This window comes from Macaca thibetana, chromosome 14 (assembly GCF_024542745.1).
Source record: "Macaca thibetana thibetana isolate TM-01 chromosome 14, ASM2454274v1, whole genome shotgun sequence".
Taxonomy (NCBI): Eukaryota; Metazoa; Chordata; class Mammalia; order Primates; family Cercopithecidae; genus Macaca; species Macaca thibetana.
In genome coordinates, this window is record NC_065591.1 from 12,213,712 (window position 1) to 12,231,375 (window position 17,664).

Below are 17,664 nucleotides of genomic sequence, written 5' to 3' on the forward strand. Positions count from 1 at the left end.
CTCCCACCTGCTCACCTCTGGTCAGGGTTGGGCTTGCCCTTCTTACGCATGTTGTTAGCGGTGGTCTCGCTGAAGTGCAGCCGCCCCACAGTCACCTTCGTGACCTGCTCAGGGGGCAGATTGACCCTGCAGAGGAGAGGCAGGGTGCTCAGGGGGCATGGAGGGAGGCTGCAAGAGCCACGCCGCTCAGGGGCACCCAGGCCAGCAACGTAGGCAAGGCGGACACCCTGGGTGCCTCCCTGGCCCCTCCATTCCCAAACCAGCTTTAGTGTGGGTCCTTCTAGGTACCACCCCCAACAGGGTCAAACACTCACGTGACCGGGTTGAAGGGCCGCTTGCTCCGGTCTGACTGGGACTGCTCGATGTTAATGGACTGGTTCAGGGCCTCCAGCTGTGGGGAGTGAAGCCAGTGGCACCTCAGGATGGGGCTACCCAGGTGGTCCTGCCCTGCTGCCCCCTCTCAGCCAGGCCTGGCCCAGCTAGAGCTCACCAGGAAACAGGGCAGCACCCAGCCCTCAGCCGTGTTTCCCACAAGCTCAGATGCCTTCTGCATGGTCACACCCCCTCACACCCTACTTCACACCCACACCCTCCTCACCCCCTCACAGCATAACACTCCCCCAACTTCTGCACAGCTGCGCATGCACAGTCACTCCCCAAACACCCACACCCCCATTCCACACCCACACACTCCCCCACCTCTGCATGTGTGCACACACACACACACACACTCACAGCCCCACCCTCCCTCACATCCATACCCACACACCTCACAGCAGCCTCCAAGCCCATCCACTTGCACCCAGGCCCACTCACTCCCCAGATCCTCTCCATACCCACGTCTCCTCTACTCCTCCATGTGCACTGGCAGAGCCATGCCAAGGTGCCATGCCTGGCTCACTTATGACACTGAAGTCGACAGACCCAGCCATGTTCCCAGGGAGCTCATAGACTCAAAATCAGCCACTACTGGGGTTGTGCTGTGGTGCCTCCCAATAGGCCTCAGGGGAGGGGCCCTGGGGAAAGGACTAGCATGGAGTCTGCCCGGAGAGGAGGGATGTGTGTTGGGAAGGGCATCCAAGGCAAAGGGAGCTGCAGGGTGGAGGGCAGGGGCTGTGATGGGCACGAGAGGTTTGGGGTACCACACGTGGCAGAGCTGGATTGGAGAGCAGGGCCCCCAAGGCCCCCGTGGTGCAGCTTGGAAGCCGGGGCTTTGACGGGAAGACACTGGGGGCCTTGGAAGGATAGGGAGTGCCGTGGCCCCCTGAGTCTCAAGTGGGCCAGGAGTTGGGGGTCCCAGCTGCCATGGACATTCTGACAAGGAATGGAGGTAACCCAGACCAGGGGATGGACAGGAAAGAGGCAAGGACCGGACCAGGTACAGGGATCTTCCAGGGCAATAGCAGGGCCAGATGCATGATGAGAGGGGAAAGAGGGCCCTGACCCAGATTTGTGGCTCAGGTAACTAAGGCCCTGCACCCCATTCCCTGAGAGGGGAGCCCAGGGTGGGAGGCAAGTGTGCAGGGAGTTTAGTTTGGGACCTGGAGCTGAGGCACCTGGTACAGGGCTCGGGAGGTGGGTCTTGACTGGGGTTGCAGACTTGGGAATCACAGGCTGGAGCAGGAAACGGGGTGAGAGGGAGGCAGGGAGGCAGAGAGGCAGGGAGGCAGGCTAGGGAGCCCAACGAGAGGGAAGCAGGCTGAGAAGCCTAACGTTTAAGGGGCAGGCACAGGGCGAAAGGGAGGCAGGGAGGCAGGAATGCAGGTTGAGGAGCCCAACAAGAGGGAGGCAGGCTCAGGAACCCAATGTTTAAGAGGCAGGCGCAGGGCGAGAGGGAGGCAGGCTGAGGGGCAGGCACAGGGAGAAAAGGAGGGAGGGCGGGGTGGCAGTGGCAGGGCAGGATCTAGTTTACACACACAAACACACACACACATTCGCACACATGCTTGCCTTTTTTTTTTTTTTTTTTTTTTTGAGATGAAGTCTCACTCTGTTGCCAGGCTGGAGTGCAGTGGCACGATCTCAGCACCCTACAACCTCCGCCTCCCAGGTTCAAACGATTTTCCTGCCTGCCTCAGCCTCCCGAGTAGCTGAGATTACAGGCCCGCACCACCACGCCCAGCTAATTTTTGTATTTTTAGCAGAGATAGGGTTTCACCATGTTGGCCAGGCTGGTCTTGAACTCCTGACCTCAAGTGATCTACCCGCCTCCCAAAGTGCTGGGATTACAGGCGTGAGCCACAGCACCCAGCCAACCCTTGCTTTTTCTGGGGTCTTTCAGTGCCCCCCAAAGGGCCCTCCTGCCCTCCCTTCCTTGCCGAGTCCCAAACTTGCCTTCACTCCATGCAGCTTCAGATAGAAGCAGTCGAGGGGCTTGAGGCCCTCAGGCGTCTTGACGAACTTGGGCTCGCCCAGCATGCCGATGTACACCGTCACCTGGAAGTGGTTCTTCTTCTGGCACACAAAGGCATCATCGCCCACCGAAAAGTTGAAGCCCTTGTCCGCGTCCACACGGTAGGTGAGCATGGGCCTGGGGACGGGTAAGGGCACTCCCCTGAAGCCCCAGAGCCAGGCCTGGAACATCGGTTCCTCCCACCTGCTAGGTTGCAAAACCGTTTCCCACCCCACACCCCTGCATCCTCAAACCACCATTGCAGCTGCCCCCACTCCTGAGAAATGGAAACTGAGTCCGGAAAGGATTCTAGTACAGGGTTGCAAACTCCTTAGACAACATTATCTCCTCTACCCTATGCCTCAGGCCACCGCCCTGTCCTGGTGATGGGGGAAGCAGGGCCAGACCCTGAGGCCCACCAGATGGGAGGGAACTCCTGAGCCAGGGAGGGCTTGACTGCCCTCTCCACACTTGGCTCCTTCCCAGAAGGCTGCCTGAAGCCCCCTCACTCACCCAAGAGGGACTGTGTCTGCAGAGCCTCACAGAGCCTGACAGCTAGTTGCCCTGGAAACGGTGGAACCAGGCGCCTGCTCTGCTGCAGACCCAGCCCCTGCCCACCGGCTTGCTCAAGTCCCCAGACACCCTCATTCGCACTCCCTCCTCATTCCTACTCCCTCCATCTGCCCGGGGAGGGAAGGGGCACTCCTGGACTCTCCCTCAGACTCAGCCTCAGTTTGCCCATCTGTTGTTGGGTTTAGTGTCCCACGTTTGGCCCCTTTGGGACACCTCTAGTTGACAGTAAAAAGAGCAACTGGGCCAGGCTCGGGCTCACGCCTGTAATCCCAGCACTTTGGGAGGCCGAGACAGGCAAATCACGAGGTCAAGAGTTCGAGACTAGCCTGGCCAACATGGTGAAACCCCGCCTCTACTAAAAATACAAAAATTAGCCGTCTGTAATCCCAGCTACTCGGGAGGCTGAGGCAGGAAAATCTCTTGAGCCCAGGAGGCGGAGGTTGCAATGAGCCGAGATCACACCACTGCACTCCAGCCTGGGCAACAGAGCAAGACCCCGTCTCAAAAAAAACAGCAACTGTTGGCCTGTGGCTTAGCGCACCCTCACTCAGGTCCCCAGGCACAAGAGTGGTCACAGGAATGCCCAGTGCCAGCCCGGAGGAAGCTGGGCAGGGAGAATGCTTCCAAACTTGTGGGAAGAGGCCTCTGGGCCTGGCCATTGTTGTCAAAGGCCTGGGCTCACCACCTCTTCCCTCCCGGAGCTCCACCCACCTGCCTGACCTAGCAAAGCACCCAGGAAGTGCCTGGGCCACTTCCGGGGCTGCAGCTGCCAAGCTTCCTGGCCTTAGGGCCTTGGGTGGCAAGGGTGGCCCAAAGAGTATGGGGGTGAGAGTAGGGGGCTTCCTCCCCATGCCAGAGAGGCTGGAGTGCCATACGACTGCAGCCCCACCTGGCAGGACTTCACGGGACCCTCCAGCCACCCAGCAGCCAGATGCCCCCAGCCCTGGGGCTGCTGGCTAAGAATTCCCCCAAAGCCTGCACCACCCAACTCCATGCAGCTGTTCTCATCTGCTGGCCCAGGCCTGGCCATATCCACGTTACCCTGTCACCGGCCCACTGGCCTTCTGGGGGAGCCACGGGAGTAGTCCCCACAGGGCTCCCGGCCTGGGGCCTGGAAAGATGGAGCCATCTGGTGTTGAGGGGGCACTAGGAATGCTCAGGCAGCCTCTGACCTGATCCTCCCCAGCCCCTCCTCCCTCCCTCTAGGGAGGGCCTGCCGGGAGGGTCCCGCTTGGGCTCAGCTTCCGGCTACCTTCCTGGAATGCAGGGGGAGGAGGCGGGGAAGGAGGAGCCGGGAAAAAGCACCCATCTGCCCACTTCTCCCTGACTTGGTTCCCAGCTGCCCCTCCCTGGCAGTCATCACCTTCTCAGGGAGGCCTGGGGCTGGCCTAGGAGTCAGGAGCCCTGAGTGCCAGTCCTGGCTCTTCCCTGAGCCTGTTTGCTCTTCTGTGAAATGAGTGCTCCCAGGCCCTGCTCTAGGACCTTGATGGGGTCCTGGGCTGGGGCATCCCACGATGGGGTGGGCTGGAGGAGTGGGCAATGTCGCGAGGCACTCACAGCTCCTTGTAGTTAGCGTCGTACAGGGTCGCCCACTTGTTCTGCTGATGGGGCTGCCATTTGATGGACTGGTAGTTGGGGTCCAGGTAGGAGCCACTGAGGCTGTCACTGTCCTGCAGGAGGCCTGGAGGGAGGGAACGCCCATGTGGGCCCTGCACATTGGGCCCCACACCCCACCTTGAAGGGCTGGCCAGCCATGTACCTGGGGAGGGGGCACCTGGCGGGTGCCAAGGTGGTGTCTGGACACGGGCAATGCTGAGAGGCAAAGAACCAGGGCCTGGGGAGAGCGGACCCTGGGGAGGCCAGGGTGGGGATGGGGCTCGAGTGGGGTGCAGAGGCAGGGCTGTCACCGTCCCGGGCTCCTGTTTGATCATTCCATTCAGCATCTGGGCATTGAGGGTGCTGGGGGGGGATTCGGAGTGCTTCCTCTTCTTGGAGGGGTGTGTGGGGAGCCTGGGGGGACAGAAGTGTGCACCATGGGGGCTGGCTTTCCCTGAGCCCCTCCCACTGGGTAGTATCCACCTCTCTCCCCTCTCTAGCCTGTTTGGGCCAGGATATGCCCCGCCCAGAGGACACCTCCTGCAGGAAGCCCTCAGGCTTTGCCTCCTCCTACTCCCCATTGCTCTGTACTGTCATTTTCTGCTTCCATCACTCTTTGCTTCCCCTAGACTGTGGACAGGAGCCACACCTGACTTGGTGTCTCCATCATGCCCAGCAACTGGGCTGGCTCACGGAATCACAGCAATCGCTTGAGGAATGAATGAGTTTGTCCCTGCCTGCAGTGTCACACTCAAGGTCACCCTTTATAGTAGGGGCTCTACGGAGAGCAGGCCCCGTGATCAGAAACAAGCCACAGAGGGCCTGGGCGACAAAAGCCAGGGAAGGGGAGCTTCCTGGGGCAGGGAATTTAAAGGGGACTGCACAGCACTCCTTCCCCTTCTGGTTTACAAAATGCTTTGACAGCAGAACCTTCCTTTGAACTAAACCTTTCATGGAATCTCCGTGTAAAACAGAAGAAAAGACAATCATGCAGGTTGAATCAGAGCGGGGGGCTTGGGCTTGGGTCTAGGAAGAAGACTCCTCAGAACCCTGAGGGTTCCATGAGACAGCTGCAAAATCACTGGGGTGTGGGTAAGAGCACAGCCCCGGGCCCAGTCCTGGCTCATGATCTGGGCGGGACGTTTCCCCCATCAGAACCTCAGTTTACCTACCTGTGCCCACCAGATAAGGTAGTTGTGAGCAATTAGCCATGGCTGTAAACCCCTCAAGGTATTGCTGGGCAAACGTGTGTAAATATGTTGACCCCCATCTGCCCTGCAGAGCCTTCTGCCCTCCCTGGGCACATCCCGGTCCCTGCCTCCCTCTCTGGCCTGCCCGTCGCCCTGCCCACCCTGGTTCCTGCACCCCACCTTCCCACCCCAGGGAGCCAGCCGCCCACGTCTTACTCAGCTCCGTGCTGCTGCAGGAGCTGGTGCAGCATCTGGGACTGCTGGGTGTGGTGGAGATCAGTGGGCACCAGCCCCTGCCCCATGGCAGCGTAGGGGGGAACCGGGGGCTCGGCCTTCATGTACAGGTCCCGCTGCAGGACAGGGTAATGAGGTGGAGGTGGTGGGGGTGGCGGGGGGCCTGGCAAGTGGGCTGGAGGTGGGGGCGGATGCTCCAGGCGGGAGGGCACTCCCACGTGGCACAACGTCTCAGGGGTTATCGTGCGCAGGAGATGGGGTTCTGCAGGAGAGATGGGGGAGCGGACATGTGAGACCAACCGCACCGTCCTCCCCAAGGCAGAGTCTGCTGCTTCTACTGCGTCCTGAGCCAAGCCCGGGGACTGCCCCCCACCTACCCTAGGTGGGAGGGCCATTGGTCAGCCACCTACTAGAGGCCTGAGCAGGGAGGCACGACCCTGTCCAAGGAGGGGCAGCTCTTCACCCCATCCTAGCCACCTCCTGCCCCCAGGCTGGGCCAGGAGGATCCAAGTCAAATCTAAAGGTCCCCCTCCGTCCCCATCTCCTCTGAGGCCTGCTCCTCCTCTGGGCCTCAGGAAGGAGTCTCTGGAGACCCCCAGCCCAAGCCTGCCCAGTGCTCCTCCCTCCGGCAGGCAGCCCCTCTTCTGGGCTCTCAGGGGCCAGCCCCCCGGCCTGAGTGGGGAGGCCCCAGCTCCCTTTGTTCCCCAGGAGGCATTCCAGGGATGTTTTTGGTAAGATAAACAGAACTCTTGACCCCAATCCCGACTGCGGGGAGCCTGCTCCCGCGGTGGTTCTGCTCTTGGCCACCTGGGGGCCGGGGCACCCCTGAGCACCCTCTAAGGTGAGGTGGGCCCGGCCTGGGAAGCCTGCGCCCAGGCTGCACCCGTGGCCACGGCCTTCCCCAGCCACCCACTTACCGCTGAAGGGCGCGTCCATGATGGCGCAGGTGGCCAGGCGGGTGGCATCACCGCGGGGATACTTGCTCAGAGGCAGGGCCAGGCTCCCCACCCGCCCGTGGGGAAACAATAGCCAAGCGCCAGGGAGTATTTGACCAGCGATAATCTCGGCCCGTTGTGCAGCCGCTGGCCCCCTCCCTCCTCCCCTACCTCCCTGATAAGGCCGCCCCAACCACTTGCCCGAACCCTGGAGCAGGAGGGCGGTGCCCGCTGGACTCACCATTCACCTGCTGGGGGGAGTAGGCCTCGGAGCCCGAGTCTGGGGGAGAGTCCGGCAGTGTGCTGTGAGAGCCAGGGGAAGGGGCCGGGGGGTGAGCAGCCGAGCCCCCGCCTTCCAGCTGGGCAGCTCCTCTGCATGGTAGGGTCCCAGAGCCCCCCAGAAGCTGGGGACACAGGTTTCCTCACATCCACCCTCAGGGGCATTTCTCTGCACCACCCACATAGGGGTGCCTGGCAGGGCCTGGGGCCGAATTGTGGGTAGGGGGCTGCCCCTTAGACCTACAAGGCACTTAGGGGGCAGTTACTAGTGTCCTTGATGATGGCACAGGGACTCAAAGACTCCCGCCCCAGACCGAGGGCCAGGCCTTCTTCTCTCTTCCTGTACCCACTGAAGCCCCACAGCTTCCTGGAAACGCAGGGCCCTAGGGGGCTGGGCCTTGGGGCATTCAGCAGGTCGCGGGGGGCTGCCCCACCAGAGGCAGGTGTGAACTGGGAAGGGAGCCAGCACCACCAGGCCTGGGTTTATTTTTTTCTTGCAGGTTTCACTTTATCAGTGTTCAGGAAAAAGAACAAACTCAACCTAAGAGGTCAACACGTCCTGCGTGAACCCTGAGCTCGCCCAGCAAGTGGGAGGCCGTGGCCATATGGGATCCAGCTCTTTGGCCATCCCTGGTCCCCACATCTGGAGCAACTCCCCATTCCCATGCCCAGGGAACTGCCAGAGGCTATGGCCCTGTTGTGGACACAGCCCCAGGACTGGTTCCAGAGTCCCCTTGAACCCTGTGCCAGCCACCCACCCACCTTCGGGGCCTCGTGTAGAGACCTATACAACTATTCAAGAAGACAGACTCTGCAGGTTTTGTGTGAATGATACAAAAACATGGATGGGACTCAAACCCATTCTCCTCGCCACAGCCTCAGGCACCCTGCGCTGCCACTCCATCCTGCACTTCCCTGACAATGCCCGGGCCTTCTGTAATGTGTGAAGGGCTTTCACACCCTGCAGTCCCTGCAGTCCCATGCCCCAAGTCCACAGCACCTTGTGTCTCTCCTGTTAAGTTCCTCTGGCATCTGATTATTACTCTACTTGGGGATGTAGTGGTGAATACCTCTCCCCACTTAGGCTTCAGGATCCACTGCAGAGCCGTGTGTCTGTATTTTTTTTTTTTTTTTTTTGAGACAGAGTCTTGCTCTATGCCCAGGCTGGAGTTCAGTGACGCAATCACTGCTCACTGCAACCTCCACCTCCCGGGTTCAAGCGATCCTTGTGCCTCAGCCTCCCAAGTAGCTGGGATTACAGGCATGCACCACCACACCCGGCTAATTTTTGTATTTTTAACACAGACTGGGTTTCGCCATGTTGCCCAGGCCAGTCTCGAACTCCAGGCCTCAAATGATCTGCCCACCTCAGCCTCCCAAAGTGCTGGGATGCGTGAGCCACCGTGCCCAGCCTTTTTTTTTTTTTTTTTTTTTGAGAGGGACTTTCTCTCTTTTTGCCCGGGCTAGAGTGCAATGGCGCGATCTCGGCTCACTGCAACCTCCGCCTCCCAGGTTCAAGTAATTCTCCTGCCTCAGCCTCCTGCATAGCTGGGATTACAGGCATGCACCACCACACCTGGATCGTGATCTCGGCTCACCGCAACCTCCGCCTCCCAGGTTCAAGTAATTCTCCTGCCTTAGCCTCCCGAGTAGCTGGGATTACAGGCATGCACCACCACACCTGGATCATTTTGTATTTTTAGTAGAGGTGGGGTTTCTCCATGTTGAGGCTGGTCTCGAACTCCTGACCTCAGGTGATCCGCCTGCCTCGGTATCCCAAAGTGCTGGGATTATAGGCGTGAGCCACCGTGCTCGGCCTTTTTTTTTTTTTTTTTTTTTTGAGACAGGGTCTTACTCTGTCCCCAGCAGTGGCAGGCGAGATCACAGCTCACTATAGCCTCTACCTCGCTGGCTGAAACTATTATCTCACCTCAGCCGCAGGAGTAACTGGGACTACAGGCACATGCCACCACACCCAGATAATTTTTGTAATTTTTGTAGAGATGGGGTTTCATCATGTTGCAGGCTGGTCTTGAACTCCTGGGCTCAAGCAATCTGCCTACCTTGGCCTTCCAAAGTGCTGGGATTACAGGTGTGCGCCACCACGCCCAGCCTCATGTCTCTCTTGTTTATCACCTAGACCCAGGCCTGGCCCTGGGTCCCTCCCTAGAGTGGCCCTGGCCACAGAGTCCCTGTGTGGCTCTGGACAAGCCGCTTTCCCTCTCTGAGCCTCAGTGTGCCATTAAAATCCTGACAGGAGCAGTGGCCAGGGCTCCTTGTGGGGTCTCCCAGGAGCTGGATACCTGGGAAGGCTGATGAGCTCACACAACCATAGGCACGTGATACAGCAGCGGGCACCAGCAGGCGCTCACCAAATGTTAGTTCTTCTCCCTCTGCCCCCAGGGGCCTGTAGTTTAGGAACAGCCTCACCGCCTCAAGCAAACAGTTTGCCTTCTGCAGCAAAGGTTCACCCCTGGCACCCCAAGCCTGGCCTCCACTCCCTTCCCCCCAGAAGCCAGGGAGCTCAGGAAGCACGGCCGGCCATGTGTCCATGGCCACCATGCACCCAGGGCTTCCTCTGTGCCCTTGCTTACTTCCCACGATAATCTTGAGGGGTAAGCATTTGGGGGCTCACTTCGCAGGAAACTGAGGCCATGGGTTAGATGGCTGGTACATGGGAAAGCTGAAGTTGGAGCCAGGCTGTCTGAACACAGTGTTCATGCACCTAGTGTTTAAATGCTTTTCTACCCAGAGACAGGGGCCCCTATGTTTGCCCTGAGCTCCCCTGCAGACCCACGCTCCCAGCCTCCCACTGTGAACATGTGCCCCGGGGGCTGCCCTGGCATCTGGCTGGGCGGGTGGCTGCCTGGAACCTTTGGTCAAAGCCAGTCCCAAGGTTCAGCCCTGGGTCAGGCCCCTGGTGTGGACTCCTCAGAAAGATTAGGGGAAGGGCCTGGGTTCTGGGCTCCATGAGGCTTGCTTTGGTAGCGGGGAGCTAAGGTGCCACATCTGAGCCGTGGTCCAACTCCTGTGGCCATAGTACACGTCCGCTGGATGCGTGAGTGAGTGGGCCCGGCATGTGTGCACGGGTATGCAGGTGTTCCCATGAAGGTAAACAGTCATAGCCTCCAGTCCCGCCACCTCCTGTCCACTCTCCACACAGCACCGAGATTTTTCTAGCACTTACGTCAGCCCTCATCACTCCCCTGCTTAGAAGCTTCATGGCTGCCCAGTGCCTCAGAACAAAGCCCAGGAGCCCCCCCTCGGCCTGGACCCAACCTCCCTTCCCTCACCTGCCCACACACAGCCGGTCACCCAACCCATCCCATGCCAGGCCAGTGTCCAGGACCTCCCAGGCCATGGCCACAGCCCTGCTCCCTGCCTGCACCTAGGCCTCTGTATCCCCCTACTCCCTGCCCTCACTCACCCTGGGGCATAGGGAGCCTTGGGCTCGGCCTTGATGGGGGGCCCGGCGCCCCCCGGGAAGGGCTTGGGGGCAGCGCCCATGCCGTTGTTGTTGTTGCAGTTCAGCGGGGGGCCGTAGCTCGGGGGTGGGAGGGGACCATGGCGTCCCGGGGAGGGTCCACCCCCAGGGGGGCTCAGGTGGTGAACCCCGCTGGAGCCGGGCATCGCAGGCTGCCCGTGAGAGTAGGAGGCCGAGCTGGTTGGAGCAGAGATGTCAGGGAAGCAGCTGCGGGGAAGGGTAGCGGCTCAGCTCCAGCCAGGACCCCGGCCCCAGCAGGGAAGTAGCCGCCCCCTCCCCGCAGGGAACTCTGGAGATTTCGGAGGAGTCAGTGGCTGGGAAAGGACGAGGAGCAGCTTTCAGAGGTGGGACCACAGGTGGGACCACGGGAGACCCCAGGTCCGGCCCTCAGACCTCCCTGGTGACAGAAGAGAGACAAAGGGCTGGGGGCTGGGCAGGTGCAGGGCAGGCAAGGGGGCCACTTACAGGTCGGAGGCATCCTCCTTGCTGATGTACTCCTCCAGGATGCTGGTGTCTATGTTGGAGGGCTCCAGGGCACCGTTGATGTCGTGGCCTGCAGGGCAGGAGAGGTGGGCTAGGGAAGGGGCCCAGCTCCCTGCAGACCCTGGGCATCTGGGACCAGCCCTCCATCCCTGCCCAGGCTAGCCATCCAAAACAGACGCCCCTGCTCCTCTCCACCCAAGTATCCATGTGGGGGCCAGCTCTCACCTCCACTGCCTGGCACCCCTCCAGGAAGCGCTGATAATGACCCCCGCCCCAGCACAAGGCCCCCTTGAGTCTCAGAGGAGAGGGGCCCAGGGCATGGATCTGGGTACAGAGAGGCCGATCCTGCCACGCCCCTTTCTAGCTGTGTGACAGGGAGCAAGTCCTTTCCGCTCATCTGTCAAATGGGGTCACTGTCCCTCTCTCTTATGGGGTGCTGTGAGGCACAAATGAGGTGCTTACTGAGTTGAGAGCCCCATCGGTGCCCACTGCCCTCGATGGGATGGCTCAGACCCAACAGGCACTGTCCTGCCCTGTCCTCCAGGGGTCGGTTCCAGATGGCCTAGCTCCAGGCACGCAGGAGCACGAGGCCTGGCTGAGTGGGACCGTATATCCTGGGGGCCCACAGGGCTGTGGGAGCCTCCTGCACCCAGGCCCTGGCCGCAGCGGGGAGTGGGGATCAGGATCAGGAGAGCTCCCTGCACCCTCACTGGATATGCCCATCACCCTCTGGGGCACGGGCTGGGGAACTTAGCCCCCTTTTTCCAGAGGAGGCAGAAGCCTAGAGAGGGAAGGGCTTGCCCCGGGCTCCCAGCAGGGAATGATGGCCGCCAGAGCTCCACTCCTCTGCCTGCTGCCCTCTCCTGGGCCCTCTGCGCTGGCCCTGGCCCCACCAAGGGGAGGGGCCCCTAGAGGAAAGGCAGCCAGGGCTCTTGGGCATCATGAGGGAGGACGGGGGAGGTGCCGGCCTTTCCCCTCCCAGGGTCACCTTGCGGGGGGAGCCAGAGGGCGGGGTGATAAGGGGGCTGACGTGGGAGATGCGTCAACCCCGATAATGGAGGACAGCCCCACCTACACAGCTGACCCAGGCTGGCCAGCCCCACTGAGGCAGGAGGGCTCCTCCCACAGGCCTCTGAAGCCTGAGTCTGGGGTCTGCCCTCTTCTGTTGAGCTCAGACAGGTCCAGGAACAAATCCTGGCTCAGCCACTCCCTGCTGAGTGATCTTGGGCAGGTCACACGCACTCTCTGAGCCTCAGTCTCCTCATTCGTGCAATGGGGACACGTACAGCTAGGGCTTCATGGGGCTGTTTTGAGTATGAAATGAGATGAGGTGTGTGAAGTGCTGGCCACTTAGTGGGTGCTCAGCGGTCAGAATAGCCGTCCTCACTTCCCAGCCCCAGAGCCCTGGGGTCCCTGGGAGCCCCCCGCCCAGGCCCCTCCCTGGCCCCAGCCGGCATTTCAAGAATGCTGAGCCCCGCTTAGGTGATTAATGAGCGGCTAAGCCCTCCTAGGAGTCACGCGCTGCCTGCGACAGGCCAGGGCCCTCCTGCTGACCCCCACCCCCAGCTCACCCAGCTAGGAACAAGGGACACCCACCACGCACCACCAATGTCTGTTCAGGGCGGTGCGGCCCGGGGCAAGAGCAGCTTCTCCAGCTGGGCGTGGCCACTGCGCGTGCCTGGGTTCCAGGACCCTGCCTCTGCTCAGGCCCCACCCTGCCGTAACCACAGGTCCTATTTATTGAGTGCCTACTGTGTGCCAGGCACTTTGTGAGTCAAATACATTAATAATCACAGGAGTTTCTTGTCTTTACTTTTTTTTTTTTTTTTTTTTTGAGACGGAGTCTTGCTCAGTTTCCCGGGCTGAAGTGCAGTGGCGCAATCCCGGTTCACTGCAACCTCCGCCTCCCTCCCAGGTTCCAGCAATTCTCCCACCTCAGCCTCCCGAGTTGCTGGGATTACAGGCGCCCGCCAGCACACACGGCTAATTTTTTGTATTTTTAGCAGAGATGGGGTTTCACCATGTTGGCCAGGCTGGTCTGGAACTCCTGACCTCAGATGATCTGCCCGCCTCAGCCTCCCAAAGTGCTGGGATTACAGGCCTGAGCCACCGTCCCCAGCCTAATCACAGGAGTTTCTTATGCACAAGGCATCCTGCAGGCTCTTCACCTGCAGCGTGTTACTCAACCCTCCCAGCCCAGAATGGTGACCATGACAGAGACAAGTGACTTGATAGTGACAGAGACAGTGACTTGACAGTGGCTCACAGTGAGTATCTCCCAGTGCTTCTCAACTCATCATGGTGATGATGACAAAGACAGTGGCAGTGACAGTGACTGCAGCTCACACTGACTGCCTACCAGGCCCGGCACGATTCTAAGTGCTTTATGCATTTTCCCTCTCTAAACAGTGGGAATGTTCAAATAGGTACATGATCACCATCCCCACGGTTCAGAGAGGTCAAGTCTCTTACCCTAGGCAACACAGCAAGGAGGATTCCAGCCAGGTGCAGGGGCCTGACTCCAAGGGGGAGGGTGTGGCTAGCGGTTGCTGTGCCTTCCCCACCCCACCTGGAGCATCACCCCCACTCTGGCCACTGAAGCTGCAAGTTTTTGAGCCTGAACTTGGAATCTACAGTGAATGATGGGCTGATGCAGCCATAGTGTTGCTATTTATAACAGACCCAGCCCCCTCTTCTCCTGGCCAGGAGCACTCCTAATCGCCCCTAATCCTCCTGCCCACCTCCCTCGGGATAGGGGGCCTCAGGCAGAGGCATCCTGGGAGACCCTAACGAGAACCAGATGTGCTTTGGGGGAGGAGGGACCCTCCCGTGCCAGGGTCCGGGCGGACGGAGGACGGAGGAAGGAGGTGGGAGGAGGGAACTGATGGGGCAGCGTTGCGGGGAGGCCAGTGGGTGGGGAAGAAGTTTGAGGGTTGGGGGCTCGGAGGGCCTCCTGAGGAACGCTGACCCCACACCTTCTCCTGGAAGCCCTGGAGGCCACGTCGTCTCTTCCCCACGCTGCTCGGCCCCCAGCCCGCCCGTGAACCACACTGGAGATTTCTAACAGACATTCCAGGTGGACAAGACGAGGGTGGGGGCTTGCCAAAGCCCAGGGATTGCTGAGGCTGGGATACAGCCCCTAAGAACCCAGGACGGGGGCAGGGTCCCATGGGCACCCTCTTGGGAGCACCTCTCCCCACTGCTCCCAAAAGAGCCCCAGAATATCACTGGAGCCCAGCCAGGGGTACCTGCCAGGCAGAACGTGGAACATGGGCCACATGGCTCACTCTGATCCTCAAGACCCCTCTGAGAGAAGGGAAGCCGGGCCCGCCAGATGCCGCCCAGGGCCCAATAACCCGAAAACAGCACCATGAGCTCACAAACCAGCATCTCTGTCCTTCGCTTCTCAAACCCTTCAACAGCTTCCCACTGCTTGGGAGAAATCTGGAGCCCTCTGGCAGTCCAAGGCCTGACATGGTCTCCTGCCTGCCCCCGACTGCCTTTTCTCCTTCCCCAGGTCCCCTCCCTCCCCTCCTCTCAGTGGTCGGCCCCTGCGGTCGGCCCCTGCCTCCTTTCCATCCTCCATCCCACATCAAGGCCTTCACATGTGCCGTTCCACGCTGTTCCTATTCACGCTTTAGGTTTTGTCTTAAATGTAAATTCCCCCAAGAGGCCATCTGTGACTCTCCCATTCTCTTTAGCAAGGGATGGGCAGGGGCGTTGTAATTCCTCATCAGCTCTTTACCCTCCCGCCTACACACACCCTGTTGGGCAGGATGGGCGTCTGTCCACCACCCACCCACCACCCACAGCTCACTCGCCCAGTGGCTGCTCTGTGCCCAGCCGTGTGCCATGCACTTTACATGGCTGATATTGAATTCTCATCCCAACCCTACAAGGTAGGTGATTTTCTTTTTCTTCATTTTACAGATGAGGAAACTGAGGCTCAGAAAGGATAGGCATGTGCCCACAGCTTACAGGGGCAGGTGCTGGGCTATGAGCGCTGCCCTGTTCTGTCTCTCTGGGATATAGTATGCCAGCACACAACAGGCACCTAGGAAATGTTCACAGAGTGGATGAGCCAAGTGGCCAGTGAGGGACCTCAGCCAGGCCATGCTGTGGTCAGGGCTGGGGCTACCCAGGGCCCCTCCAGGTCCTGCCCCTGCCCTGCTGAGCTATGCGCCTCAGCTGCTCCTCATTAATTAGGCCCTTTATTACCTGCCTGGAACAGGAGCCAGACGCTGCCCCTTCCCAGGCAGGCTGTGATCCAGACTATGGGAAGGCACCCCCTCCTCTCCCCTCTCCTCTTCTCTCCTCCTCTCCTTAAGGCCACCCAGCTGGCCACGAAAGGAATGGAGGCCACCCAAGCCAGGTGCAGGATGAGAGCAGGCAGGGGCCCAGGTGGTCCCTCCACCCAGGACCCCTCCCTTCCGCCCCTCCTTGTGCTCATGTGCCCCCTCCGCCCCCCACCAGCTGTGGCCGCTGGCTGAGTCTCGGCCATTGTCCCAGGGAACGGGGGAGGGTGGGGACACGGCACAGTGGGAGGCTTGTGCCCTGCCCACCCCCTCCCCTGCCCCGTCAATGGGGCACTTGTCAATTCATGCCCCAAACATGGCGGAAATCCCGTCAGCCACGTGGCTGTGGGTAGGGTGGGCCGGGTCCCGAGGATGCTGGCCAGGCCTTGTCGATCCGAACCTGGGGTGCAGAGGGCACCAGGGCCCAGGCGCATTCCCAAAGACCCCAGTTGCTCTGAGTGTCCACTCGGGGCATCTGAACCTGAGGGGTACCCTAGCTTCAGGCAGCAGCTGAGGGCCAGGGTGGTAGCGGTCAGGGGACAGCCCATCTGGGCATAACTGCGATGCCCAGAGAGATCCCCAGACTCAAAGAGGCCTGGTTGCTAATGTGGACTCCCCACTTCATGGCTATGACCCTCAGCAAACGACCTGAGACCTGGCTTCCTTCTCCATCAGATGGAGCACGAATCCCTGCCATGGAGTGAGCCTTAAACGAGGTGACCCCCAGGAGGCCATTCCGAAGTCAGGGTGAACCGCCCTCTTTCCATCTCTCTTGGGACTCCCATCTCCTTTCCTGCCCTCACGCCTCCACCCAGGCTGTCCCCTCTCTCCCAGGCCCCTCCACCTTGCTGCACACCTGCTCCGGAGCCTCCAAGGGGCCTCCGTGCCTTCTCCTAAGTCCCTCTGAGGCATGGCCAGCACTCTGCTGCTATTCTTACACACGCACAGCATAATCCAGCCTGTCAGCCTCGGCCCCAGTCATCCCTTCCAGTGGGTCAGCCTTCTGCGACTGCCTCCCTGCCTGCCCAGGCAGCCCCTCCCGTCCTCCCAGTCACAGAGAGCCCCTAGTGCTGTGGCTCATCTCCCAACCAGTTTACATGAGGGCAAGGCACTGTAGGCCTCAGCTCCTTTGGTTTGGACTTTGTCTTCTTATTAATATGATCTATAGCCAGGCACGTTGGCTCACACCTGTAATCCCAGCACTTTGGGAGGCCAAGATGGGCAGATCACGAGGTCAGGGGTTTGAGACCAGCTTGATCAACATGGTGAAACCCCGTCTCTACTAAAAATACAAAAATTAGACAGGCTTGGTGGTGCATGCCTGTAATCCCAGCTACTCAGGAGGCTGAGGCAGGAGAATCACTTGAACCCGGGAGGCAGAGGTTGCAGTGAGCCGAGATCGTGCCACTGCACTCCAGCCTGGGTGACAGAGCGAGACTTTGTCTCAAAAAAAAGAAAAAAAAAGATCTATAACTGCTAGCTGTCCTGCTTTAGGCTTCAACTTGTGACCAGAGCCTTCTTAGTCAAAATGCCTTCAGGTCAAATGTTTGCTTGTGTAAGCAACCCTTTGCCTCTCCGAATCAAATCCTCAGTCAGCTTGGGCCCAGTAGCCACACCTGACAAAGATGGGGCTCTTGAGCCATTTTTCTATCAGGTTCTTCAATCTGAGTCACAGTAGTCTTTGTTCTCTCCCAACTTCTTACCAAAAATGCAGAAGAGCCCCCACAGGCTGCCTACAGAGACCCCTCTCTTTTTTTACTTTTTTTTTTTTTTTTTTTTTTTTGAGACAAAGTTTCACTCTATTGCCCAGGCGGGAATGCAGTGGCGAGATCTCGGCTCACTGCAACTTCCGCCTCCCGAGTTCAAGTGATTCTCCCACCTCAGCCTTGCAAGGAGCTGGGATTACAGGTGCGTGCCACCATGCCTGGCTAATTGTTGCATTTTTTGTAGAGACGGGATTTCATTATGTTGGCCAGGCTGGTCTTGAACTCCTGACTGGTGTTCAAGATCCACCCGCCTCAGTCTCCCAAAGTGCTGGGATTACAGGCATGAGCCACCGGCCCAGGCGGGGAACCTTCTCTTCTAGGAGACCCAGAATCTTTTTTTTTTTTTTCTTTTGAGACAGAGTCTCATCTCCAGGCTGGAGTGCAGTGGCTCAGTCTCGGCTCACTGCAAGCTCTGCCTCCCGGGTTCACACCATTCT

The 17,664-nt window shown here is 59.7% G+C and overlaps 1 protein-coding gene across 10 annotated transcripts in view; it reads right to left on the reverse strand.

Moving 5' to 3' along the window:
• The window catches only part of MYRF (myelin regulatory factor), a 36,711-nt gene that overhangs the window by 11,942 nt on the left and 7,105 nt on the right, over positions 1–17,664 (reverse strand). For 9 of the 10 annotated variants that reach the window (XM_050756873.1, XM_050756874.1, XM_050756872.1 and 6 more), the window contains exons 2-10: positions 11,149–11,236; positions 10,627–10,890; positions 7,162–7,223; positions 5,968–6,247; positions 4,725–4,975; positions 4,523–4,646; positions 2,335–2,530; positions 315–391; positions 16–126 (exon numbers count right to left, since the gene is read on the reverse strand). In XM_050756873.1, the coding sequence (XP_050612830.1) occupies positions 16–126; positions 315–391; positions 2,335–2,530; positions 4,523–4,646; positions 4,725–4,975; positions 5,968–6,247; positions 7,162–7,223; positions 10,627–10,890; positions 11,149–11,236 (1,453 nt within the window). The remainder of the gene's footprint in view (positions 1–15; positions 127–314; positions 392–2,334; positions 2,531–4,522; positions 4,647–4,724; positions 4,976–5,967; positions 6,248–7,161; positions 7,224–10,626; positions 10,891–11,148; positions 11,237–17,664) is intronic. The other variant, XM_050756875.1, reaches the window with a different exon arrangement.